The sequence below is a fragment of the Cydia fagiglandana genome, chromosome 15, assembly GCF_963556715.1.
Source record: "Cydia fagiglandana chromosome 15, ilCydFagi1.1, whole genome shotgun sequence".
In the NCBI taxonomy this organism is placed as follows: Eukaryota; Metazoa; Arthropoda; class Insecta; order Lepidoptera; family Tortricidae; genus Cydia; species Cydia fagiglandana.
In genome coordinates this window covers 10,220,461-10,247,766 of record NC_085946.1, presented here as the reverse complement: position 1 = coordinate 10,247,766, position 27,306 = coordinate 10,220,461, and the positions used below count along the sequence as shown (strand labels likewise).

The 27,306-nt window shown below is 39.9% G+C and overlaps 1 protein-coding gene across 1 annotated transcript in view; it reads left to right on the top strand.

Annotated features, from left to right (window-relative positions):
* LOC134671587 (serine/threonine-protein kinase minibrain) overlaps positions 1 to 26,731 on the top strand; it is a 154,514-nt gene extending 127,783 nt beyond the window's left edge. The window contains exons 4-12 of the mRNA XM_063529447.1: positions 12,424 to 12,612; positions 15,197 to 15,344; positions 16,535 to 16,708; positions 17,521 to 17,633; positions 18,471 to 18,680; positions 19,132 to 19,220; positions 20,592 to 20,712; positions 21,365 to 21,500; positions 26,589 to 26,731. Of these exons, the coding sequence (XP_063385517.1) occupies positions 12,424 to 12,612; positions 15,197 to 15,344; positions 16,535 to 16,708; positions 17,521 to 17,633; positions 18,471 to 18,680; positions 19,132 to 19,220; positions 20,592 to 20,712; positions 21,365 to 21,500; positions 26,589 to 26,731 (1,323 nt within the window). The remainder of the gene's footprint in view (positions 1 to 12,423; positions 12,613 to 15,196; positions 15,345 to 16,534; positions 16,709 to 17,520; positions 17,634 to 18,470; positions 18,681 to 19,131; positions 19,221 to 20,591; positions 20,713 to 21,364; positions 21,501 to 26,588) is intronic.
* Positions 26,732 to 27,306: the final 575 nt, after the last annotated feature.

The following is a 27,306-nucleotide window of genomic DNA, read 5'->3' as shown; positions in this document are numbered from 1 at the left end:
AAATACGCCAAAATCAGTTACATATGTGTTATTGTGTATGCCTCGGCATGTAAGGATGTTTTCAGGCAATCCCTGTTTTCCTGAACGGCACGTGTTCAGATTGAAATAAAACCGCCTACGTTTTCTATTCCTAGGTATTCAATTTCTATTTGCGATTGAGATTACTCTTGTATGTATTCAGTCTCATTTGTTGGAATAAAGTAGGCATGTTTGTTTATTTATTACAAGTATTACTTTTATAAAACTTAAAGTAAGAGCATGCATATAATTAGCAGGAATGGATTTGTACTGTAGGTATTATTCGAGTAATTATTGTACTCGCGTTGGATTCAGTCTGTGTAGTTTGCTCTCCATACCTCAGGGGTAGGTTTCCCAACAATGAACTTTCACGGGGAAGTTGAATCAAAATCGGTTCAGTAGAACCTAAAAGTAGTCATGAGAAGGTAACAGTAACACATCGCGGTTATAATGTTAATATTGTGATATATGGATTAAATAACATTTGTTTGTGTTGAATTGACAATAGAGCATAAATATTTCTTCAGCCTCAATGTTTGAAAAATAATATTACTACATATGTAATTATGTATATGAATTTATCGTCTCGTAAGATAGTCTCGATATCTATGATCGATGCTCTTAGGTCTTAACTATTCTGTCGCAGATTCGCTGCGGGTCAACAATGTTATGTTATGTATGACTGCTGGGCCCACCGAGCTTTTACAGTCTATTTCTGGTTTAATGACGTGTACCTATATTGCAAAGTATTAATAGTCACGCTGAAGCGTGAGTATAGATGAATAACATGTCAACTTTTAGGTGGACTTCACACCAGGTTGTTGTGCCGAAAAAGAAAAATTATTCTCATCGAAAGAATGCATCCGCAATCTCTTTTTGTTATTGTGGATTGCGCTGTGCGTTCGGTCCGTTATCGTGGTGTGCGGTACATCGGAACGGCATCGGCAGCCCAGCACAGTCTGGGCGACGTCGGCGGCGGCGTGCCGTATCGCCGGAGCCACCGTCCGCAGAGATGACTATGTTCGCTCTCATTCATTAGAGGGGTGGGGAGAAGGGACGCAAGACGTCGCGCGCCGCCCGACGATATCGATTTTGTCCCACCCTCCTCCCGCTCCGCCTCCACCACCCCGCTCTCAGCATCCGACCTCGAGTGCTCTCCTCTCGCACCTACCGAACACCTCCGACAGAAACTACGCCTTAACGACATGACGCCACAGCTCAAAATTCCGATCCCCAATCGACGCCGAACGCGACGCCGCCGATCCTTAATATACCTTCTGGTCGAAAGTCACTCGGTCGAGATTGCAATGTCGAGGCGACAGTCCACGATGCTGAAAAAATAAGCTTTTTGTTACAATTAAAATGGTAAATCAAACCAATTTTAGTAATTGCGAGGTCAAACTTTGAAGTGCCGGCGCGCGCCGAAGGCGGGCTTTTTAAACGCGTATGATTTTTAATGGGGCTCTCCTAATAACGTGCTGGGAACCGTGGCGGAGGCTTCTGGTTGACGAGTGCACTGATGAGGCGAGTCGCGAGTCCCGCGCGCTGTAATCATTACTTTATGGCGTTGACCGTTTCCTTGACAGGTTAACGGGTTAACACGGTGATACTGATTGTAAACACCACCCCGCAAATCGATGATCACTTGATTGCACATTTCACGTGTCGACTACCTTTATTAAACAACAAGGTATTTTTAGTATTTCTTGTCTATCGGCCGGAGTGCGCTGAAAATAAAAATTCTAATTTATCGTCTGCTATAAATAGCTACTGCTTCCAATGTACGACTTCGGTAAATTTGGATTGTAATATTATTATTGTAGTTTTCTCAAAATATGTGTTAAGGCAGAGTTAGGTTTAGGTTCCGAATTAAAGAACAAAAATTTCTTTCATATGTATTTAGGTATGTTAATTCAAATAATTGCAAGGGACTGTCCATAAATTACGTCAAAAAATCATGCTTCAAATGACCCCATTTCCTCTTACTTCATGGTACCGTCTTCCGATGTCCAGACCCCCCCCCCCTAATTTGAAATGACGTAATTTATGAATAGCCCCTAAGTAATGGGGATTCAGATGAATGTTTATGAACTAATTTTATATGTCCGTAACATTCCTTGTAAGGTACATATCATCAACCAAGAGAGAGGTCAATCGTAAATAGAAATGCCATGTGCATTTTATTTCCTTCAGTTTCCTAACAATTCAGAGGAAGTTCGGCACCGACCTATAACACCTGTACAAAGTGGTTCACTTAAAAGTGTCTAATGTTCTCTCGTCGTAATCCTCTCGCCGCCCACGCTTTCAAACAAACCGTTAAAAATGCGATAAAGTAAAAACAACCCACTGATCCTAACTACACAACTTACTAGAGTACGCTGACCCTTCTGATAACAACACTTATTGAGACAGGTCAGGATTAATATTAGGTCAATAATTATTTTTATGACGCCTTGGACTCGACAGTCTTGTCCGCTAAGGCTTTAATAGTAAACAATCTTACTTCTCAGGTTTTATAGTATTCATACTTTGACTCATCATATAGTAGTTGTTTTTCATACGGTTTCGTTTAGTAATAAAAAGAAAATGCTAAATTAAAGCAAGGCATTGTGTCTCGGAGCGCTGATTAGAGCATACGCGAGATTAGTGTAAAGAGCTCCCGCAACTGTTTTAAGCCGGCTAATTGACGTGATTAATTAGTGGCACCCGGCCTGAATGTAATTAGCATTCATGAAAATGTTTCATTCAAACACAGTTTTAGGGTTATTATATACACTTACAGTGTTACACGATTACCATATGATCAGAACCTTTTGTTTAGCTGGTGAGCTGAACACAGCAGGTTGCTTTTTGCAAGAGTCTATAAACTTTAGATTTCCATTACTCCTTAGCCTAGGATTATGAGAAGCATGATTATTTGACAAAATGTAACCCTGTAGTCCCTAGCAGTCGATAAATTTCATTTTTGACAGCTATCGATGTACTTAATACCTATTTAAAATGATTATCTAAATAATTTACAGGTTTATGTTGATAATAACTTATTTTCTACAAAAACTGTTAATCACAGCTACTTGTAAGTTATTAGGTATAACATGTTAGCTCAACAATTGACAGGTGTCAGTAATGACATCTTAGTTGCCGAATACCAGTCCTCCAGAACTCTAAGCGTTTCCAGAGTATTTTCTCTTAATTGGTTCAGCGGTTTAAGCCTGAAAAGGTAAAAAGCAGACAGACTGCATTAACTAGTATTAGTCTGTATTAAATAAATAAAACATATTAACATGTCATAGAACGTTAATAATGAATTTGAGACGTCGAATTTAAAAATAATAATTTGTTGTATATTAAGGATGACAAATCTTTATGTCGTAGGTAACTGTGTGAGGTGTGCAGTTTTGTATTGAAGTGTAATTGTCGGTCTCGAATTGATGACATTCATCAGAGTAGTACTTATTCAACGATGCATAATGCCCGCTTAAACCTAGATTATTTTTATTAAATGAATCAATTGGTTTCATTATAATAGCCCATTCAGTCCCCTCTGTTTGATGTGTTTGGATAAATGTATAAACATTACCAAGCTCGCTGCATTGGTGCAGTGTTAATGAATAACAAGAGTATCTTAGTTATTATGGAAATAGCCGTCAAATGCGTCTGCCCGAACCTGCCCCAACGAGGGGAACGTGCGGTAGGTTATGGCATTGCATTGCATCCGACGATTTGCTGCAGGGGTGGTTTTGCATAAGTATACATACCCTGCTTTATGGCACAACCGTGTGTGTGTTTGTCTACGTTAACCGCGGGTTTTATGAATGCTATCCTGTAATTATGACGTTTGATACGCGAACGTGTTTATTTCGCATTCAATTGCTACGTTACGCGTTATTTATGTTTCCTAGTTGGATGGTTGCTTACGTACGGTCATTTTACTGTGTTTATAAATGTTCAATGAGTTATCTAGCGCGCTGGAGGCGGAAATAAACACGAGATCGATATGGCTCGTCAGGCTGTATGGACCGGTAGCTTTGACCTGCCGTAACTCCTGCCTGCTATTCTCTTCCAAAGTAACGTTATGCTTTAGAGCAGTGCTTTTTCAAACTGTGGGTCGCGAGGCCTCTACCAGCTGTAACTGTAAGGCAATACATAAGCGAAACATTTTGTACATACTAAGGGGGTCGCGTCATGAAAAAGACTGAAAAACACTGCTTTAGAGGCATAATAAAAACTTGTTGAAGAATAATTTTGTAGAAAGCTAGGGACCAACATACTGAATTATGTACCTACTCCATTTACTACCTATCCTCCTATGACGAATCACTCACTATATTTGGAATTTATGCATAAGAAAGTGTAGTGACAATATGGCTACCAGACTTTCCACTAAATCACATTATTTCTATGTATGTACCTAGTTGTATACAAGGGCACTCATGCACAATCTTTCAGAATTTAGCACACAAACTTTTTTTATGACCCGTGTGTTAGGGAAAACAATTCTGACCTTAGTTTCGTGGAAAATCCAATTGAGTAATATTACAACTTTATTACGAAACTTATGCGTTCATATCATGTAAGCAGATGAGTAAGACCGCGGCGCTATTAATGGATCGGCTAATGCAATATAGATAGAGTGCATGCGGAATCCGTCAGATGATTAAAAACCCGTGCGTGCCCACTTGACGCAGTGTTAGCTTTTTGCATCGTTGTGCGGTGCGGTGGCAGTAATGAAACGCGCCGGCGTGTGCGTCGGCCTACGTACGAGCCTTGCATTGGGTCGGGTCAGTGAACCCGCCCGCCCACTATCGGGGTAAATATGCCGAATGCACACAGATGCGCGCGCTGCCACCCCCCGACACCACTCCGCTGCATCGCACGCACCCCCATGTCCCTCACACCATCACACGACCCCCGCCGCCCGTTAAAACTCCTAATTGATTGCACAAATTTTCTCGCAATAAATGTCTTTTTACGCCTTTAATGATGTAAACTTGCGCAGTTACGAGAGGTTTAATTGATATCGCGGTGCAGCGGCGATGATAACGCGTCACCGCCTCGCCCGGCTTACCGCGTTGTCGTCGGCTAGACCGTGGATAATTAATGACAATAGCGACAGACTCGCGTATTTGCCAATGCCGCATACGTTTATTGTTTGCACTCGATACGATACCGAAACCAACATGTGTATTGAAAATTGACCAAAATAGCGATCACTTGAAAAACATACGATAAGGAGATTGTCCATTTCTTGATTAAAACCATAATATACAAGCTGTGCGGAATGTCGAACGCTATCAGATGATGTCATCGTGACGTCATGCTTGTAAACACAGCTATGTGCAGGGGCTGTGTGGAATGACCCTCTGTCGGGCAAAAACCTTTATTAGATGTCATTGACATAACTGCACTCCTACAAGACACAATACTAATTAACTTGAACAACACTTTTTTCAACCTTTGCCTCGTCCCCACCTTCTATTTTGACTGCGTCTGTTCGTGCTTGTTTTATTCGGTCCTGTTTTTCTTTCTGCATTCTAATCAACCCTTGCAGTCCGCTTAGACCAACAATATCGTTTCAGAGGAAGGATCGCGTTTACTTAAATGCTCTTTTTATAATAAAAAAAGTAAAACTAATCTGTTAATAAAATTAATCCGCTCTGTTACAAATTGGCAAGTTTAAAATTTAACATACATCTAGTTTGGCGTAAGAAAAGTTAATATTAGTTATACTGAATTCCAATAGAAAATCTTGAAAAAGTTAATAAAGAGCGGCTTAAACCTATTTAAAAAGGTGAGTGATGTGTGGAGCTTTAATACCCGTTACCCAGATAACTTGTACTTGCCGAGAATAAAAACGAAATTATTTAAGAACAGTTGCTATCCGATGGCCATCAGATTATTTAATGCTCTACCGAACAGTCTCAAAAACTTGTCTTTAAGGGAACTGAAAAGAAAACTTTCGCAATGGTTGCTAGAAGAATGCTTCTATTCTGTTAACGAATTCCTGAAGAGAAATGAAATTGCCCGTAGCTATTAAGTATCTATGTAATTAAATGTATTGATTATGGTTTCGTAAAAATAGTTTAGACTAGAATAAGTGTTTATATTTGCATGTCTTTACTGACAAAGCATGTGAAACTCAATACCTCTGTTGTAAATACCTTTGTAATGACCATGTTTTTAGCAAATAAATTTCTGATTTCTGATTTCTGATTTCTGATTTCTGATTATCCGGTTTCATTTTTATTGTGAATTTTGTTTTATTTGCTAAGGTCAGGCGTGTCTCACTCCGCGATTTAGTCGCTTTGCTACAGGTAGCTAAAACTACATCCGGTCGGCCCCAATTTTGGGGTTTGCCATAAGCCGCGCATGGCGCTGTCGCCACCTAGCGGCCATATCTGTGCTGATCGCAACAGGCGCGTTTTGTTAGAGAGTGAGTCTTCTGTACTTAGTACTATTATTTATTCTGTGCTAAGGTATGGTCCTGGTCGTGAATCTAAGCAAGGATCCATGGAAAATAAACATGTAGAAACGAAACATACATTATTTAAATTCGGCCCAGCCAATACCGCCCATAATGGTTTCACGTTGCACAAAAAGAATTATTGCCGCGGCATAAACTAAAAGGCATCTGCCAATCCCAGGAGGTAATGAGACAGACTGCTAGATGTGCTAGAAAGATTGCAGTTACGTCTAAGCAACCTCGTTTAAAACTGGCTCCGTCTAGACAAACCCAATCTAAATAAACTTACCACATAAGACCTGACTCTATCGCGCAATATTCTCGTGAATATTTCAAATTCTTTTCGAATCCAAAATCAGTGCTTTGTAGAGGTTAAAAAACCAATACAAACAACATCCAATCAGACGAATTGAGAATATAAATAGCCGTCTAAAGGTCATTCAACCAATCGCTTGCCTTGCTAATGTCGTTGTCTTCTGTGTATTGCCGTGATTGAGATAGCAATTTACTGTGTCACAGGTACCCGGATTGTGTTCTGGGTTACGCCTCTTGTTGTAATTAAACCACCGAACCGCAAAGGCAGTTTTTTTTTATGGATTTCAATACGGATCTATCAACAGATGCTTGATTCCTTAAAACGATTGTTGATTATGATTAGACAATTTGTTTAAAACTTATCAAACACTTACTATAATTTCACATGTATGTAATAGTAGGTCGATTTTAACCTACTTTGACAGAGTCCACACACGAAGCTGTAATATATATTTTGGTATACTACGATATCTTATCGCAAGGCATCTGCAGATGCCTTATCTTACGATATATCGCTAGAATATTTCGTCTCTCTCACAATGTAGGTGCTAGACAGAGAGCGATATATTTTTTGATTTATTGTATGGTGCTTACCGATACTCTAAGATATCTGTCGGTATATGCCGATATCTGCCGATATATTATCGCTCCATCTGTGACGAGCTTAAGTAGGAGTCGTGTTGACGTCAATCCTTTGGGGTTTGGGGGCGTAAAGTACGATCGGCAACAAATATTGTGTTTATTTTTAAATATTTGGCATTAAACTTTTGTACTGGACTTCCTATTTCACTTTATATAGTTAGTAAAAAATTAACCTATTAAAGCCAATTACAGCTTTACAGTATATATGCATATTATACAACAAGGGCATAAAGCGACCCATTATATTCGAGGCAATTTATCCGACACACACACGACTTAAATACCAACTTTACGAGTATGAGAACTGAAAATATATTTAAGTATATGTATTTCATGTGACAATTAAGCCTTTAATTAAATTGTTTATATTGTCCGATTTAAATAAGTCATTATACATACCCTGCAAAACAATCAATAGTTAGGTACTTAGATATCGGTCACTTAATTTTTAGGACGAATTTATAGGACGATATTATTTGGCATGCGTTGGCCACATTATTTATTTGTTATCTGTTATTTTATTTAGTATCTGGAATAGGTATACATAGAAATCTGTTTACTTACAGTTTTTTTTGTAGCTGACTTAAACAGTCTTAACTTAGGTATCAATAAAAGTAGAAATCATCACATTAACGTAACGATTATTTTGTCCTCAGCCAATCTATTAGGCTTCCTACAAATCCTGCAATGTTAGGATGCCTTCTGTTCGGACGCGTATGTTCGATCTCCTAATATTTTGGAGTCGTGGTCCTAAACATTCTCAATAAAATAACGAGCTTATCGCTTCCAACGCCGTAAATCCGTGGTGGAAGCTATTCCGCCCACGCGGAGGACTCGTCGACGATGACGCATCAGTAGGTATACTCATCATAAATATAAACCTCATTCATAATCATACTAAATATAACCTCATTTCCAACCAACCGAACTGAGAACACAGGTAACGATTCTGTCTTTACCTGCCTCTATTAAAGCATACAGGTGTGAAATAGGTAGTACAAGTTACAAGAAAAGTTTTCAAATACTTGGATTGGATATTTTTTAATGTTTTTTTTACAAGATCTATCTTACTAATTGTTGTCATAGTTTTTAAAATTTAGTGTCGTAATTTGTATATCATATGGAAGACGACTTCAGTACGTTAATTAGTGTGACAATATTTAATTATACTTATTTTCTTTTTGTTTGTTTATCGTTTCTTGTGCTTTACCCTTCCGGGTAAACCTCATTATAAAGTAATAAATATCAATGAAGAACTAATATGGTTTAAGCCAATGAAGCTAATGCTTAGGTGCCCTTTACGATCATAAACTTGTTAAAAATGTAAAATCCAACGAGTGTTCGTAATAAAGTTATGTGTAGGCAGCGGATAAAGCGTAGGACGTTTCTCTATTTGTTGGCTCCGTCTTGTATAAGAGGCGATTTGCAATTATCTGGGAACAGGCCCCACCGCCCACGCATTTCTGTCTGAAACTAGTTCACCGAGCGTGCCGTTCACATGTTTTATTTCAGTCGCTACATATTTGTTTACAAAGAATAACTCCTAGTGACACGGGTCGTTTGTCAAATGTACCATATTCTATTCTGGCACTTTAATCTATAAAATTATGTCTGATATCTCTCAGCACACATTCTTGCCAACGTAGTCGTTTATTTATATAAACTTGAATTTATGTGACTTTCAGCATCTTTTGTAAAGCTCGCGACATAAAAACCGCATGAGCTTCGCATTGTGAGCACAATGAGTGCACATGTAAGTCACTCGGAGTTGTGCGCTTATGCGTTGAGATGAGACGTTGTTAGTGCATTCGATTTGAGCTCGGCCGGAGCGATGGCAACACAAGTTGGCGGCGCGAGTATAGCGCTCCGAGTTCCCATCTCCGGCTCCGTTCATTAGATAGTTAACTGTACCGAAATAGTGGATCACGTCCCGCTATCAGGTGTGCAGCAAACAAAACGCTGAATAGAGGCCGGGTTAAACATGCACGACGGGTGTACGGGTATAATTAAAGTTTAGGAGACGCTCACGTCGCCCGTTAACCTCGTTATCGGGCGCTGGAAGTGGGTGAGACGCGAAGGGGAGGGGAACAGGCTCGGGGTAGGGGGAAAACGGGGAAAATCAATGACAGCCGCCGCGCGCCGTCTCTCCCCGGCCCGACGCGCTCATCTCGCGGCCACGTGCCGCGGTCACTGGCCTGACTCACCACTCACCACTCGCGACCGCGATGATTTGTCTCCGACTCTGGCCACGATTCCCAAATATGATAGATGATCCCTCCGCACCCCCCTTACACCTCGCCACACACCCCACACTTCGGCAACGCCGAAATTGTATCTCTTTCGAAAGTTTCTCTTGAAACTTTACACGCCGCTACCGAATGTCAAAGAAGCCAACGAAGTCCCCATACTTTTCACACCGTATACCTACTGTACTGTATTACCTGAATAGAATGTCTGTCGCGTGGCATGTCCGCGCGAGTGGCTTAACACCGGCAAACAAACAGACTCGTCAGCCGGAGCGGTGAGGTGTGCAGCTATGTAGCGAAGCCTCACCGTTGCCGGCCGCCCGCCTGTAAAATTCACTGTAGGTAATAATGTAGGTCGCAGTCAGAAATTTGGGTTATCGTTTGGCCGCGTCGATATGCGACACTTCCGCACCGCCACACCGTGAATGCTATGCAATTGCCAATGAATTATTGCCATGTTGCGTAATGGCCAATTGTGAATGCCAGATATTAAGGTCATATGTCGCGATGGCACTTCAATGTTCATCGTGGTTATGAGCAAAAGCTGTTACTACGACACAATTCATAAGTTTTTAAATTAAAATAGGTTTGTACATGTCATACGCAATGGTTTTGTCATATAAAGTTAATTGTTTAAATGATTAAACCCATAATGTCAAACCAGTAACATCGTTTATATTTTATTTAAACAAACTGTAGCAATGAACTTCGTAGACCTAAATTCGTGCGGTACGAGCGTATAGGATCATTATATAAGCATATCGCGACGCGTCGTCGATCAATGTCAAACGCGTATTTGGGTCAACGTCCGTCAGCCGAATTCCCGCTCTCGGCTACTCCGTCATTTCCTATAACGCATAATATTATGATGACTTTTTATTAGAATAGAGTATACAGTAAAGTGACATCAGGACAAACGTTTCTACCATACACGTCTAAGATTCCAAATATCAACGTGCTTAAGCACGTTAGGTACCTAATTATTGTTCTCTAAAACAATTCTGAAATACATTTTTGTTTTATTTTATGTACCTATATAATCATACCAGTTCAATGATAGACATTTGATGAAACCAAATAAATTTCATGTAGGTAAATAGGAAATGTAACTTTATTAACTATTATTGTATTGTTATTTAATAAAACAATATTTGTGGTCTTCAATGGTGGTATATTATATAATAATATGGCACTTTATATGTATTTAATTACATTTCAGTTATATCGAATAGATCCTATCCTTGTAGCTGTCAATAGTGGAAGACTCTACTACAATTATAAATCAATGACTCATCTAATAACGGTGAATCAAGTGTGGCTCTTGACGTTCCAAATTAGAGTATTTGGCTCATTAATCAAATCAAGTTTCTTTTCCGTACTGTCAAAACGATTAGCCTCTAAGGACTATATGAAACACAGAACCAGTGACGTCACTGTCAAGTTTCCTACTCTTTATTTCTTGCCTGGCAATAATTTATTTTAAATACAGTCGAAAATCCCTTTTGCCGGATATGACCATAAAATGACATAAATTGGTAATTCCGTAAAAGAGGTGTTTCTTTTAAAAGGTTTGCGGCACAGCCGACCGACGGGCTCCTTTTCGACATTTTCCTTTTGTACTGCTCTTTCTTAAAAGCTCGGACATTACCGAAACTACTGGGATTGTGACCAACAAAGGCTTCTTCGTTTGTGATCATTCCGGCGATGATATCTAGAGATTTACTAGAGGCCGGTACATAATTAGCTCTACTAATTACACGGTAGGTCCTGTACGCCTTCCGAGTGATGACATGTTACAAGAACTGAAAACCTTGCTTCTATGCTTAACTGGCATAGGTAGATTGTCTTCTACGAATTTTCCAGGCAAAAAAGTTATTACTAAAGACCTATCCTTTGGGGGATATACCTTGGCTTGCTTTTCTTTTGGACACCTCAAAAAAACGGTAAAAGGAAAATTTTTCTCGGTTGGAATCAAGTTCTATAGTAGCCTATTTCATGCACAGTCGATACACTATAAGTATTATAACAAGACTTCTATCTCGCTGAACTAGGACAATTTGACAGGACACTTACAAAAAATCTTCTACTTCTCCTCCAGACTATTTTTTTTACGAGCCTATAAGGTGTCCCACTGCTGGACAAAGGCTACCCCCTAGACTTCTAATCCTCTTTATTAAGTGCAGCATCTGTCCAGTTGCTGAGAAATGTGTCCAGGTGGTCCCGCCATCTCCTCTTGGTTAATACCAAGACTATTACAAGCTTTTATTTACTTTCACCTGTCCCGTTGTTTGTCTGTAATCAAATCTTGCAAGTTAAATTTGACTCACTTCCCGACTTCCAATGAAGCTGAAAATTTGCATACACGTGTAAGTAGGGTGAGAATGCAATATTATGGTACCATCGAGATGATCTGATGATAGAGACAGGAGATGGCCATAGGAACTCTGTGATGAAACAACGCAACCTAATTGTGTTAGGGGTTGTTAGAATTGTCTCGATGAGTATTAGTTGTCTGTCGTAAGAAAAGTACAGTCAGCGATAAAAGCTTGTACCAAAAATGAAATTTTTGTCAAAAACTTATTTAGTACATTATCATCATCATCATCATCTCGGCCATAAGACGTCCACTGCTGAACATAGGCCTCCCCCTTGGACCTCCATACGTACCGGTTGGAAGCGACCCATTACACATTCATTTAGTACATTATATTCATAACAATTATTTCTCGTTGTCATCAGGTATATTACGCGAAAAAGAAGCGGAGAGCGCAACAGTACCTGGGCGAGGACGGCTCGCACAAGAAGGAGCGGAAGTTGTACAACGACGGGTACGACGACGACAACCACGACTACATCATCAAGCAGGGCGAGAAGTTCCTCGACCGGTACGAGATCTCCTCACCCATAGGGAAGGGATCTTTTGGACAGGTGAGTCCTATTATAATTCAACTTCATTTAGGTAATATTTCTCAAGAAATTAAAAGAAAGAAATTAAAAGACTGGCACAAGAAAGAAATGAGTGGCGATTACTCCACCGACAAGAGCACAGCTCTTAAATTATGATGATGATGATGATGATATATTTTTCAAAATATAAGCCAATCAAAGTAGATTTTTTCGAAGAATTAATTCTCAGCAAGCTGGAAATCTTTTTAGTACCTTCATTTGGTCATAGATGCGTGTAATCAGAGTTTGGTATATCCCAGGACTCCCGAGTGCAAAATTTCATGCTGTTTTGCAGTTTTTTGCTTGTAGCTCGAAAAGGGTACATCCGACGGAAAATTTGCTTTGATCATAATGAAAATTGATATCTGAGGAGCTGAAAGGAAAACTGTTTTACCAGTCTGATCTACAAAATGTTGCTGATAGTGATATTGTAATTGATGGTGGGTTCCTTCTATACATATCGAGTGGTTTGGCAATCGAAGGAAAAATGTATCTTCCAAGCCTCCAAAATTTATGCACACCTGACACGATTGAGCAAACTCGAATTACGCGCATTTAGGACCAAATTAAGGTAGATATTGAAACGATTTCCAGCTTGCTGAGAATTAATTCCTCAAACGCTTTTATTGGATCTAATAATAATAATAACGTACGGAAGTTTCTGCAAGAGGATGAAAATAGTCAAACCTAATTGCACATATCATCTACTTGGCTCCGGCCCGTAGATAATATTAATTACCAGCTTAGGCTGAGAAAGAGAAATCTTGAAGAAAACAATAATAATAACCCCGCAGGGCAGCTTGTGGCGAGCTGTTGGGGAGTAACGACCCCACGGACCCGAGTGCTCCCGAGAGTCGGTCAGGGTCTCCGTCTCCGGCGTGTCTTCGTCGGTCGGAGTGGACCCCAAGGGGACCCGCAGGACTCTCAGCTCTGGCTTGCCTTCATTGGCCGTCCAGAGAGGAGTCGCTAGAGCTATATGCTCCAGGGGTGGAAGTGAAAGATGCATAAGACGCGAGTTGGCACAGTGGCTGTTAACAGTCACTGGGTAGAAAGCGGCGCACACCTCTCGACACCCCTGAGCCGCTCACACCGATGTTGCTCTTGGTCGTCTTCGCGACGGCAGTTTCAGGGGCCCATCTAGTCAGCGGCGAGTCACCGCCTGCCTCGATAACGTGTGTTAGCATTGTTTTGGCAGGTGTCCGAACTCTTTACAATAGCCCAGTCTCATTGTCCACCCAAACTTCAATCCATAGACCGGTATACTATTCACTTTTGCTACAATAGTCCCAATGCCTGCTGAGACCGGTTCATGGGTGTCTATTGTTGCACCTGTGAACGGGTTCCAGCAGGCGTTCTACATGACATTAAAGCTCTCCAAGAGGCCTCTACGTGTTGGATCTGTGTCCCCACGCAAGCCTATCAAAAAACCGGGATTATAGGCCCGTGATATCGAAGGAGATACAAATAATAATAATAAGCCCGCAGGGCAGCTTGTGGCGAGCTGTTGGGGAGTAACGACCCCACGGACCCGAGTGCTCCCGAGAGTCGGTCAGGGTCTCCGTCTCCGGCGTGTCTTCGTCGGTCGGAGTGGACCCCAAGGGGACCCGCAGGACTCTCAGCTCTGGCTCGCCTTCATTGGCCGTCCAGAGAGGAGTCGCTAGAGCTATATGCTCCAGGGGTGGAAGTGAAAGATGCATAAGACGCGAGTTGGCACAGTGGCTGTTAACAGTCACTGGGTAGAAAGCGGCGCACACCTCTCGACACCCCTGAGCCGCTCACACCGATGTTGCTCCTGGTCGTCTTCGCGACGGCAGATTCAGGGGCCCATCTAGTCAGCGGCGAGTCACCGCCTGCCTCGATGACGGTGTTAACATTGTTATGGCAGGTGTCCGGACCTCTTTTACAATAGCCCAGTCTCATTGTCCACCCAAACATCAATCCATAGACCGGAATACTGTTCACTTTTTCTACAATAGTCCCAATGCCTGCTGCGACCGGTTCATGGGTGTCTATTGTTGCGCCTGTGAACGGGTTCCAGCAGGCGTTCTACATGACATTAAAGCTCTCCAAAGGGCCTCTACGTGTTGGATCAGTATCCCCACGCAAGCCTATCAAAAGACCGGGATTTATAGGCCCGTGAAATCCAGAAAGGAGATACAAATAATAATAATAATAAATCATTTATTCAGGTGAAATAAACCCTATTTTACAGATGTTTTTCTTCTGCCAAACTGCAGGGCAGTTTGTTGGCTTATTTGATATTTGGTACTGATTCCACACATACATCGTCACGCAAGATGAGTAGGTTTAAGGTTATTTTAAATTACGAGTATGGCTCGCGGAAAGAAAGCGAAAAAACCACGACTGCGTCAGCGGCCATAAAATCCAAACTTCTGGCCCACCTAAACTACCACTCCACTCTGTGGTCATAAAAAATGGAGACTCTTCTGCTAGGATTTGTATGTGTAATCTGGGATTCAATCCAAAGGAGTTTGTGAAAGCATAGTTTACTACAGCTATGATAGTTATACATTTATTTACATCAAACATTTATTTTCTATTTCAGGTTGTGAAAGCGTATGATCACGAGGAGCAGTGTCAAGTAGCGATTAAAATAATTAAGAATAAGAAACCCTTCCTAAATCAGGCACAAATAGAAGTCAAGTTACTAGAAATGATGAACAGAGCAGATGCTGAAAATAAGTATTATATAGGTGAGTTATTAAGATATTTCCCTTTTTGTGTTAAAGTAACATAAAACTTACTTTAGTCTACTATTTTCCCCTTTGGGTTGCATTTGGGTGCGCCAATTCTTCAGCTGCTAGGAATCAACAGCTGAAATCGGTTAACCAATTCATGTTTTAGTAGCTATAAGACTTTGACAAACTCACTTTCATGTACTATGTTCTAACTCCCCTTCCCCGTCAATAAAAACACCGAAGCTTCTTGTATATGAGCTCAAATATAAGTATTAAGTAGGTACTCAACGTCTCAAGAACATTGTTTCGGTTAATAACGTTAAAGCTTAGCTTCGCTACTCGCTACAGACGTTTATTGTAAGCTGATTGTAAATGGTTCTTGCTCTATAGAGGTGCATTCACACATGAAAGAGGATAGGGCAATAAAACACGCCCTGCAAAGTGATTAAATAGCGGGACGTTGTGATTTATTTTGTAGCATTGTAACAGGCCATCAAGAATTAAAGTCGCACCTGAAAATATATCTAGTTTTCTAATCTAGCTTTGTGAACTGTAAGAAACAAAGTTGCTACACAACGGCACTTGTTTGTGTTAATGTAGGATTTTTAAATACTGCGAAAATTCAGTAATAGAAACGGAGATAAACTCCTTGAAACCTGCTCTACAATGATACTATTCTATAAATGAATATATTTTTGACATTTCCTCAAATGCAGTCCTTGTGTGAGACAGTTATATTATAGAGATGTCAAGTTATAATGTAGAGAAGATTGTCAGGAACATAAGCGCTTTAACAGGAGCGTGGAGAGTGGACATAATCCTCAGTGCTGCCAAGTAGTGCACGCCATTTCAGCAAACCCTTTCTTGTCTCAAAAACTGGTGTATGTTGTTAATTAATACACATTCAATGATCATCATATTGGCTATGACCAACGCATAGGTTATTGGTTAAGGTTATACACTTTTCAATCAAAGATTCATCTTCGCTAGTGACCTCACGATTGCAATGACAGAATTCGCTGTGAAAAACGAACGGGCAGCTGTTTTAATTTATAGCACATTGATTGTGATTGTGATTTGGAATCCCAAGTAGACCAGAGTTGAACACAGTTAACTTTAATGTCATGTTCAGTTTCATCGCTAACTACATACCACAATTTATGACGATAGTAGTAAACTAACACGTATGTGATTATAATTTCCAGTGAAACTGAAACGTCACTTCATGTGGCGGAACCACCTGTGCCTAGTATTCGAGCTACTCTCGTACAACCTCTACGACCTGCTGCGGAACACCAACTTTCGCGGCGTATCGCTCAACCTCACGCGGAAATTCGCGCAACAGCTGTGCACAGCGCTACTCTTCCTTAGTCAACCTGGTGAGTCAACTCAATCATCTAATTTGTATGATGCAATGCGGTAAAATGATGGAATAAAAAAAAAAACACGTATTTGAAAGAAAGAAAGAAAATACATTTATTTACGTCAAACCCACAACTTAAATTACAAGTTTAATATCGAGACATAGACGTTAAATAGGACCCCCACTATTTCTACTCGACAAAGCACTTTAAAGAGTCTTGGCAGGTGTTGCTAGAGACTGAAGTGTAGCACAAAATATTGGTTAGGTATCGTATTTATCGCATTTTCTTATTTGCCCTAACGTACATAGGAAGGATAATATATTTCCTAGTAAACGGAGCAATGATTCATACCCCTGTTTGACATATGTGACATACACCACTTGCTGAGCTGATGAAAACATCAAAAACCTTGGCGGGCTTTTAATGAACATGAACAATGAGTTAACATTTACACATACAGAGATCTTGCCTGAACATTGCTCCGTCGTTGTGTTTTCCTGCATTCAGCAAAGAGTTTAAGATTGAAATTTGTTGCCAATTTTGCATCGCAGCTGATAAAGAATTTGTTTGTTTAATAACCGGCAAGTTTAGCGGCAACTTGCGACTGAAAGGTCAATTTGTGGGGTAGAAATTCTGTCGTTGTTGGCAAGATATGCAAAAAGGCTTGGACTATAGTTTAAAGAAAAAAGTCAAAACTTGTCGCAAGTTTCCCTTGATACCATTCTTTATTTTTAAGCTTATTGTTCATACAGATAAATACTTAAAGCTAATTAAGTTACAAAATACATTTTGGTGAGTTTCTAATTAAACCTTGTTTTTCTTTTCAGAACTAAATATAATTCACTGTGATCTTAAGCCCGAAAATATACTATTATGCAATCCTAAAAGGTCAGCCATTAAGATAGTAGACTTCGGAAGTTCGTGTCAACTAGGCCAAAGGGTGAGTACATTAACAGATTATATAGTGATAACTTAATTGTGATTTATAGAAAGAGTAGCATTTCATCCCGAACCCAGAGTACAAAATGGAAATCTTAAATCTCGAATGCAATCTATTTCAGCTCCCGAAAATGAAAGCCGAAATCGACTTTTAACCTCCATTGCCCACTTCTATTCACCCTCGCATATGTCATGCAGCCTACACTGACTTTTAAGTCTTATGGCCTTAGATTAAAGCTTTATATTCAATATCTCTCATCGACCGCATTTCTAATAACTAGTCCCGATTTATAGACTGTTCCTAGTAAATTCTAATTGCCAAGATAAATCACACACAGGCCGTGTGATTCGGTACTTGTACTCGGAGGTTATCGCGTACTGCGTCTCGACTACGTTAATGTTTCTTGCACTGCGAAAGAGGTTATTCACTAACGTGTGACGCAATATATTAATGCATTTAGTAGGACTATTGATGTGTTGTTTTGATTCGACGCGTGACTTGTAAATACGATCTGAAAACTGGATCTATTTTCTTAGACAGTTTTTCAAGGAATAAGAAAATTATCCAATACTAGCTTTTGGTTATTGTATCGATAACATATGTGTCGAAGCGTATCAACATTGCTCATTTCCACGAAATTTGTACAAATAATTAATGATTTGGAATCGAAAGAATTTTCTCATGATAGATAGACATCAAATATTAATGAAATGAGTAGTGGTAGCAGCCTTACGTTTTTATATATAGCCTAAAAAAATATTTATAAACGTTTGACCAGAAGTGTATACACGTGAAAAATCGTATTCTCAACTTAAATATAAATTGGTAACATTCCAGATATACCAATACATCCAGTCAAGGTTCTACCGATCACCGGAGGTCCTACTGGGCATACCTTACGACCTCGCGATAGACATGTGGTCGCTGGGCTGCATACTCGTGGAGATGCATACGGGCGAACCATTGTTCAGCGGAGCCAACGAGATTGACCAGATGAACAAAATCGTTGAGGTGCTGGGTATGCCGCCGGATCACTTATTAGATCAGGTAAGTTAGACCAATACATTCTATTCAGTCAATACTCTATCGATCTTCGGAGATCTTACTGGTTATACTTAATGAAGTTAATGACTTGGCGACACATATGGTCGTTGGATCGCATTTCTAGTGGAGATGCATACGATTGATAGGATCACGTCTATTCTTCGTGGAGACAACATAGATAAATCATATGAAAAGAGTTGAATTAGATGAAAAATTAGACAAAGTTAGACTTGTGATCTTACAGTAGGGCATACCTTTTGTGGCCGCTCAGGTGCCTATAGAGATTCACACAGTTCCAAGGAGTAACATCGACCGAGGAAATACTTAAACTAGCTATTTTCTGCAACATGTTTCTTCTGCCGAATAGAAACTGATTATCGAAAGAAAACAGATTGAATTATACGACAATTATTTATGGTAACATCATTCATAATTAATAACATAATTTTTCCAGGCTCATAAAACCAGAAAATTCTTCGACAAACTACCAGCGTCAGAAGGTGGCGGTTATGTTTTGAAGAAAGTCAACGGGAAAGATGGGAGGTATGTTTTAATCCCGACTTCTTTCAACAAATCATATAAACTTTAGGACTATTTGAAACCCTTACTATAATAAATTGAAGAAAGTACATAGTTACAATTGCCGTTTATTAGACTTTTCAGATAGGTAATTATTGTTCGTAGTCACGATAACCATCTTACTATTGGACACTTACAGGAGAACACAATCTTACACAGATCAACCTAATACTGTAAATTAAAGCTGTAATAAGCCCGACAACCTTCAAATCAAGAGTGAACAGGCACCTTCTGGGCGAGCTCGCTCCATCGTAGGCCACGTCTACGCCTCGGCTAGTCTGTGGCCATGAGTAAGCCCAATCATAATAAAAAAAAAAGTAATCTATTGTATCATTATAGCCTGTTTGGGGCACTAATCTTCATCAAATATTAATCGTCTATAAAACGATTTAGGGTCAGTCGCACCAGATCGTCCGTCACCGCTAAAACGTTCGCTATGTTTCATACTTCTCTGCCGATCGGAGACGCTTAGTCCGTCAATAATTGAATTATTGTGGTCGGTGCAACCGGCCGTCAATATGAACTTGCACGACTTTTCGTAAACCGGTATCAGAAGTACTTATACGATAATTTCACAGCTATTTTTAATTGTAGGAATTATTATTATTTGGGCATTTTCACTTAAAAGTGACCATTAACTTTTTTTGAAAATCCATATAGGTACTTTTGGGTTCTTTTTACTCAGAATCCCAAAAAAAATTAAAATTTGTATCGCATTTTCACATATATTTTGTATGGACCGTTACAAAACTGACACCCAAAATTTGTATGAAAAACTGGGGACACTTTTTTACTTTTCATAGTACTTGTGACTTTTCAATAAGACGTGATTCTGAGTCTAAATAACCCAAAAAAAGTAAATGGTACCATTTTTCTAAAAACCACCAAACTACAAACCACCATTTTTCTTAAGGGTCGGTTGCACCAAACTGTTCGTATCGTTAAAGAGTTCGCTAAATTTTTATGTATGGAAAGTTTCACAGTAAAGCGGGGCGCGCCGGCTGACGTTGATCGGTCTGTCAAATGTGGTTGGTGCAACTGGCCCCAATACTTGTTGGGGTTCTACGTTCTGTATGTCCACGGACCGGTCGGGGTCCATGGTCCTGTTCACGCACTCGCAGTGTGACTAGCAGGATGAGTAAGGTGTAGTGATCCAAAAGACTCGAGCCTTTAAGCTCTTTTTTTAGGGCTCGCCTCATCTCTTGACGCCTAAAGGCTAAAAAACTTTTCTATTTAATTAGTGAAAAAGGCTTTTAGCCTTTTAGGCGTCAAGAGATGAGAGAGCTAAAAGGCTCTTGTGTTTTGGATCACTAGTAAGGTGTGCAGTGGTTACAGGAAGTACCGCGCGGCGGGCACGCGGCGGCTGCACGACATCCTCGGCGTGGAGGGCGGCGGGCCCGCGGCGCGGCGGCGCGGCGAGCCCGGACACTCCGTCTCGGACTATCTTAAGTTTAAGGTAACGCACACACTTATAGTTGGTCGAGCTGATCTTGTCAGTAGAAAAATGCGGATAATTTGAAAAATGTAGGCGCGAAGGGATATCGTCTCATAGAAAATTTAAATTTCGCGCCTTTTTCTACTGACTAGATTTGCTTGACCGTCTATACCTACCTAGGAATATAGTACATACGCGGGTGACCGTATCTCTCGACCGGAAAACCAGATCGTTGGTTCGTTTTCGAGGGCATGAATAATAATTTTATTAACTATTCCGCATTGTGCTCATGCGTGCGCACCGAGATGCGTGAGGAAAGAAAGACTTCCCCTTTGCCCAGCGGTGGGACACAATAGGCTAATAAATAAATAAGATAATAAAATAATTGCGCTACGTAGGCTTTAGCTATTCAGATTCTTATGTAAAAAGGAACTGTTTCGCATAATCAATTTATAGCATGCTTTATTTGCAGCAATTTATAGCAAGTAACCTCGAAAGATGTGGAAAAATAATTAGATATTTCTTCAACCATCAAAGAGTCAGCAAAAAAAGCTTTGATCGATGTGGTTTACATTTACACTTGTAGTGAGCTGTTAGAAAATTATTGATTCTATAGCCTGCCGTTGAACGAAATTATTGACACATAATATAATATTAAAAACAATATTTCCAGGACCTAATTCTCCGTATGCTAGAGTACGACCCCAAGCAGCGCGTGACGCCGTACTACGCGCTGCAACACAACTTCTTCAAGCGCACCGCGGACGAGGCCACCAACACGCAGCAGGCGCAACAGCACCACCAGCACGGTCAGTCTCTACCACCGCCCCGGCTACAGTAAGAGCTGGGCCTACTGGACGATACTGTTTGCTTTCGCTACTACACACAGCCAGGAATCTAATACAGACACAACCATAGCAAATAATGTAAACAAATATTATTACAGGTTTTGTTAGCATTTGATATATAACCTAACATTTTTCGAAGGTTGACTCTCTACATATTAATAAATAATCTTTGTTTTAACTAAAAACGTGTAAACTGTTGATAAGGTTATGGTTGTCCTCAAAAAGTGCGAGATAGCTAAATAAAGAAGTTATTAAATTGGTTTGTTTACATTATTTGCAATTTTCTATTGACTGCACTTTAGATTTACACAGTCCTCTGTCTAATTTGTGTGAATATAACTTTGAAAAAGATAGTAAAATGCAAATGGTATCGTTTTGTGCCCCAGCAATCTAATTGTGTGTTGTATTATCTCAAGGCGAAGAAAGCTGTTTTTATACTATAAGTATTGTACATTTTGAGTCTAACATCGATCATCTCAAGCTTGTGTCGAGTTCTGCTAACACATCAAATGCTTCTATCATTTCATATGAACTAACTTTAATGTTCCATCTGGGTTTATACGGTTTATAATAATTTAGTCGCAAAAACAATTTTTTTTCGCCTATTTCACAATAAACCAACAGATGGAATATGTTCTCTTTCCGTTGTTTGAAATATTTCCAAAACCCAAGGTGTTGGCTTTGTTAACGATCCCCTTCTGAAATCTCAATGTATCAGTACAGATACAGACGTTTTATCTCACCAAAGCAGGTCGAACTTACATGTGTGAGTAACTTCGAGAGTGCAACCGATCTCACGCGCACACGTACATTCAAACGCGCGCACGCTTTTGTGAGACAAAACACCTGGAACTTAACGATCGATTTAAAAAGAATCGTTTCCTCAACCAGAGTTCCCTTTTGAAGTTCAGCCCGTCCCCGATATTGTTTGTTTGTACCGGAGAAGGGAAGTGAGATGGCGCTAGAATGTTCATCCTATCGGAGATATATCACGAATATTACCGATCGGATGAAGCGTCTAGAGTTGCCCGCTCGTGGACGATGGTTTCGCTCGTGAATAATGTGAATGTTCGGCGGCAGATGGCTCGGACCCGCGATGACTAGAGCGGGCCGGCGCCGCCGCGCAGCGCTAGCCGCCCACTGGGCCTCCGCCAGGTCTGACACTGTACCTACAGTCTACACCCGCCACCCACCCGCCAACATACCGAGCATGGTTGCACCGAGGCATGGCTTCCCTGCCGGCGAGGCCACGACAAGCGGCGAGCGGCGTTCCCACCCATGGATACCGCTCGCCGCTGTCGCCGTCGCGCGAATCGTGGCCTGGCCGTAACGCTACCGCTACTTTCGCAGCCGTCACGAGAGCCCCCAGCATTGGCAACTTATTGCATTACATTTCAAACCGCAAGCCAAAAAAGAAAGGTTGGATCTTGATTCAATTTACAGCTGACGGCCCCATTCAAATTATATAAATGCGTAAAATTAAACACGCTACGGTCTCTTGATTAATTTTGAATCTACGGGTTGGGGCGATAGAATTGATTATTAAATAAACATTAAATAATATCCAGAGTCAATCGTGTATGAGATCTGCTTGCTGTTTAAAATGTAATACAGTTAAGTAAAATGTAAATCGGGGTCCATGCAACTTACTTGAAAATATGTCCCATAATTTAATTCGCGAACATAAATGCTATGGGACATATTTTAGATGATGCGTGTACCCACACTGAGAGAAAGATCATCACCAGGAATTAAAAAACAGTTCTGTACTGGGGGAAAAAATGAAGTTTTAGTAATAATTATGGACGTTTCACTATTTCTGTAAAGTTTATTTATTTCTACAAACAGCTCAGTAATCCCAAATATAATTTCAACAAACAGATAATAGAAATTGCAAGATTTAATAGAAATTACAAAAGTCAATTTGTTCCTATTAGTTAACTCTCCTTGTCCCCGGATTAAGTTTATTTTTGTAATTCTAAGTGTATTTTTGGTGTACTTTTCTCTCAGTGCATATTTTTACACTTAACTGTACTTATAAAAGGACGAATAATTAAAGTAAAAGTTTCCCACAGCCTGAAGGTGATAATTTATTATTACTTTACAATTGGTATTGTGGTTATTATTGTTCGACTACGTCACTACGAGAAGATAACAAGAAACCGCTGTGTCTAAACGTCTACCTCTGGTGGCTCTGTGACCTGCAGCTTAAGAATCAACTCTGCTTTACAGCTAGCAGATTTTTATTCTTGCTAACATTGTTTTATGTTGCAAATTACAAGTTGTAAAATACGTTTTTTTTTATTGTAATTTAGACGTGTAGAGAAAGTTATACGTATGTTGCGACTTGTAACTGATATTCCTCTGTATTTTAATTTTTATGCCATAGTTGCATTCACAATGCTGTTTCATTTGTTCATTAGGTTATGTATTATAACGGTTATTATGACGATTGGTTTAAAATCAAGTATTAAATTAAGGATCATTCAAAAATTACCAAATATATTGAACATTATTCTCAAATGAAACTTAGGTAATATTTTATTTTGCACGCGGAATCTCTGCTTAATTTAAAAAGTTTTTTGTTATTAGATCTCTACTTAAATAGCCAATTAGCCACACTAACAAATTATAATATCTAATCTTGGGTCACGCTCTATGCCATTGTGAATTTGACGAAATATTTGAAAAATACTCTTCTTTCGATATATCATTAATCAGAGAAAGAGTCTGTGTTACAGTACTTTTAATAGTTTAGTGGAATGGGTACCCAGAATTAGTACATTGCGCAACGAGGGGGGTAAACGACGACGATAATTCGGAATTAAAGACTCGAGTTGACAATATTCTTACCCTCGGAGTTACACGCAATGTTTTGCATCACACTTGCGAAGAAAAAAAACTAAATTATAAGCGAAATAATGATCAAATACGGTGACATTTCAAACATTCTTCCGCCATATTGTCGTTTTCTTGACAGGTAAGACATTGAAGGCAGACCTTCGGCGCTCAGCCACGATTGAAAATTGTGTAAAAAATATTTTAACGGCTATTAAATTAATGTTATTAAATATACATAAACATAAAAAAAAAATTAAATTATAAAAGTCAGTATTTTAAAAGTAAAACTCCGTTATACTTCACAATCCATAACTCCCGCGGGAACAATATATGAAGGCCTTTACCCTTCAGTACACCTGCATGAAATAAGATCTTTTTCGAGCAAGTGTGATGAAAAACATAATTAATAGGCTTTAATTTCTCCCTTGTAGATTACTAGGTATATGTATTTTATAGAAACGTACTTAATTAGTAATTACAATTTACATACATTTAGAAACTAAACATTTTTGTTTAAGAAACCTTTGCACTGCACAAATATGTCCCGGTTGATTAAAACTAATTCAAGCAAATATATTTTATTAAAAGTTATCTGTTACTTGGGCAACATCATAGAGTTCACTTACACCAATCTTAAAATTCACGATGCGATATGAAAAGAGTTGTTGCTAAGGGAAAATGCCTCATTGACCCACAGTTGAAGCCTGACCACTATATAATCACGCGCCATGTTGCGGAATTTCACTGGAAATTGTTCCAGTTGTTTTTTATAGTATACCTACTGAACTGTCACCCTATACATGAAAATAACAGCGCCCTCTTGACAGTGATCAATATATGTTACTGGTCAGGCTTTACTTAATAATAGTACAAATTCAGTCAAATTTAAAATGCATATTAACTCACATTATAGACGGGTCTAACGCGAATTATATTCAATTACCTTTATTTTTATTTTGCTGGGACAATCAGTCAGCCGCGACCACGACCAGTGAAACCTGTGTCGAAACGTCGGTAAATAAAGGTAATTGAATATAATTCGCGTTAGACCCGTCTATAATGTGAGTTAATATGTATTTAAAACGCGAAAGTTTAGAATATTAAATTTAAAATGGTTTTTCATTTCAAAATAGGTCCTTCCCGAGTTAAACCTATTTTTGGCAAAATAAAAAATCCTGAGCTCTAGCTTCACTGGCGCTTGCGCAAAAAAATAATGCTCTTAAAAATACAAAAGGAGGGTGTAAACATAGACTAATAACACTAGACCCCCAATCCCCTTGATTAGCGCGTAACCAAAACTTCTTATTTTCGTAATCGATATCTAGATGTCGCTAGCGTCAATTAGCGGATTTATCAGTACCGCTACTTGACACTAGATGTCACAAACACGTTAGATTGTCTATGATCTATGCTTACCTACATCTTAATATGTACATTAGAGGATCTGGCTCACAATTTGGGTCAAACTACTGTGGATGGGTGGAGTTTTACCTTATTTTTCTGGAGCACGTTCATTTTAAGATTGGCAAATTTTTTACTGGGGCCTGGGCCCGATTTATAAAACAATTTATAATGTTTAATATTAGTGGAACTCATGTCCCATGTCAAGGTCTCAAAATAATCTTATCAGTGGTAAATATTAAAAATTTACATGTTGATACACTTTTGATGTTGTACTTCGTTCTTTATACAGAGTAATAGTTAATGTAATGATGTAAAATAGTGCTATAATTATGTTATACAACGCAAATCTGATAGGGTCACATTTAGTTTTTTATTTACTTTAAACATACAAATTTTTATCATTCAAGTCATTTGATTAGTAAGCAAAATAAATATATGAAAAAGTAATCCACCATGAAAAAAATAGTATTCACTTTTTTCTGTAGGTACGTGCATGGCACTGGGGTTTTCGTTATTATATATGTAACGGAAAATCTTACATAAATCGTAAAAAAAATACTTAACGGGGGTCGATAGTATTCCCCATCGCCACTAAGGTTAATGTGGAAAAGACCGGCACATATATTTTTGGTACAGGGAGACCGTCAAGAACTCTCGTATTCGGGTACACACTTCGGTCTTCCCCGCATCGACCTTAAAGGTGTCCACCGTTCCTAGGTTTATAGAGTCGATGAACTAATTAGATGTGTTTGTAAATGTCCACTAGGCATAACGTGAATGTTGTGATCGCAGTGGGAGTGGGAGTGGGAGTGGGCGTGGGGTTGGGCGGCGCGCTGGTGTGGGGCGCGCCGGGCCTGGCGCCCGCGCCCGCGCCCGAGCGCATGGACGTGGAGCGCGCGCCCGACGACCTGCACGCGCCGCGCCGCAGCCCCGTCGCCATCCACTAGCCCGCCACCCGCCGCCCGCACCCGCCACCCCGACCGTGACGCGCGCTGGACCCTAGCGGCAGGGCCGTGCCCGTGCCGAGTCGCGAGTGACGAGTGAACCGTGCGAACCGTGTGCCCCGTGCCCCGTGCCCCGTGACGTGAGCGGCGCGGCCGACCCGAGGCCGAGGGACCGAATTCATATTTATAACTCTATATTTTTATTTAATGCGATAAGTCTGACTGTAAAGAAATATAATTGTGACTTGTTACTTTGTAACATGTATTATTTGTAACCGCTTCTCTCGACAGTACTTAGAGAACGTCCGGGGGCGCGCCCCCCGTCGCCCGATCGTGATGCATCGACGGCATGAAAGCTAGGTTTTTTTATTGTTACGCAATGCATATCAAGGACGCAATATGGTAGAAAATAAATATTGTATATAAAATTTAGGAGACCGACTAATGGATTACAGCAGTGGCGGATTTCCCATAAGGCACAGTAGGCCCGGGCCTAGGGCGGCGAGATAGTAGGGGCGGCAAATTGTGACAAAAAATTCGCTAAAAATAACTCAAAATTAGGCCAGGCAACGAATTCC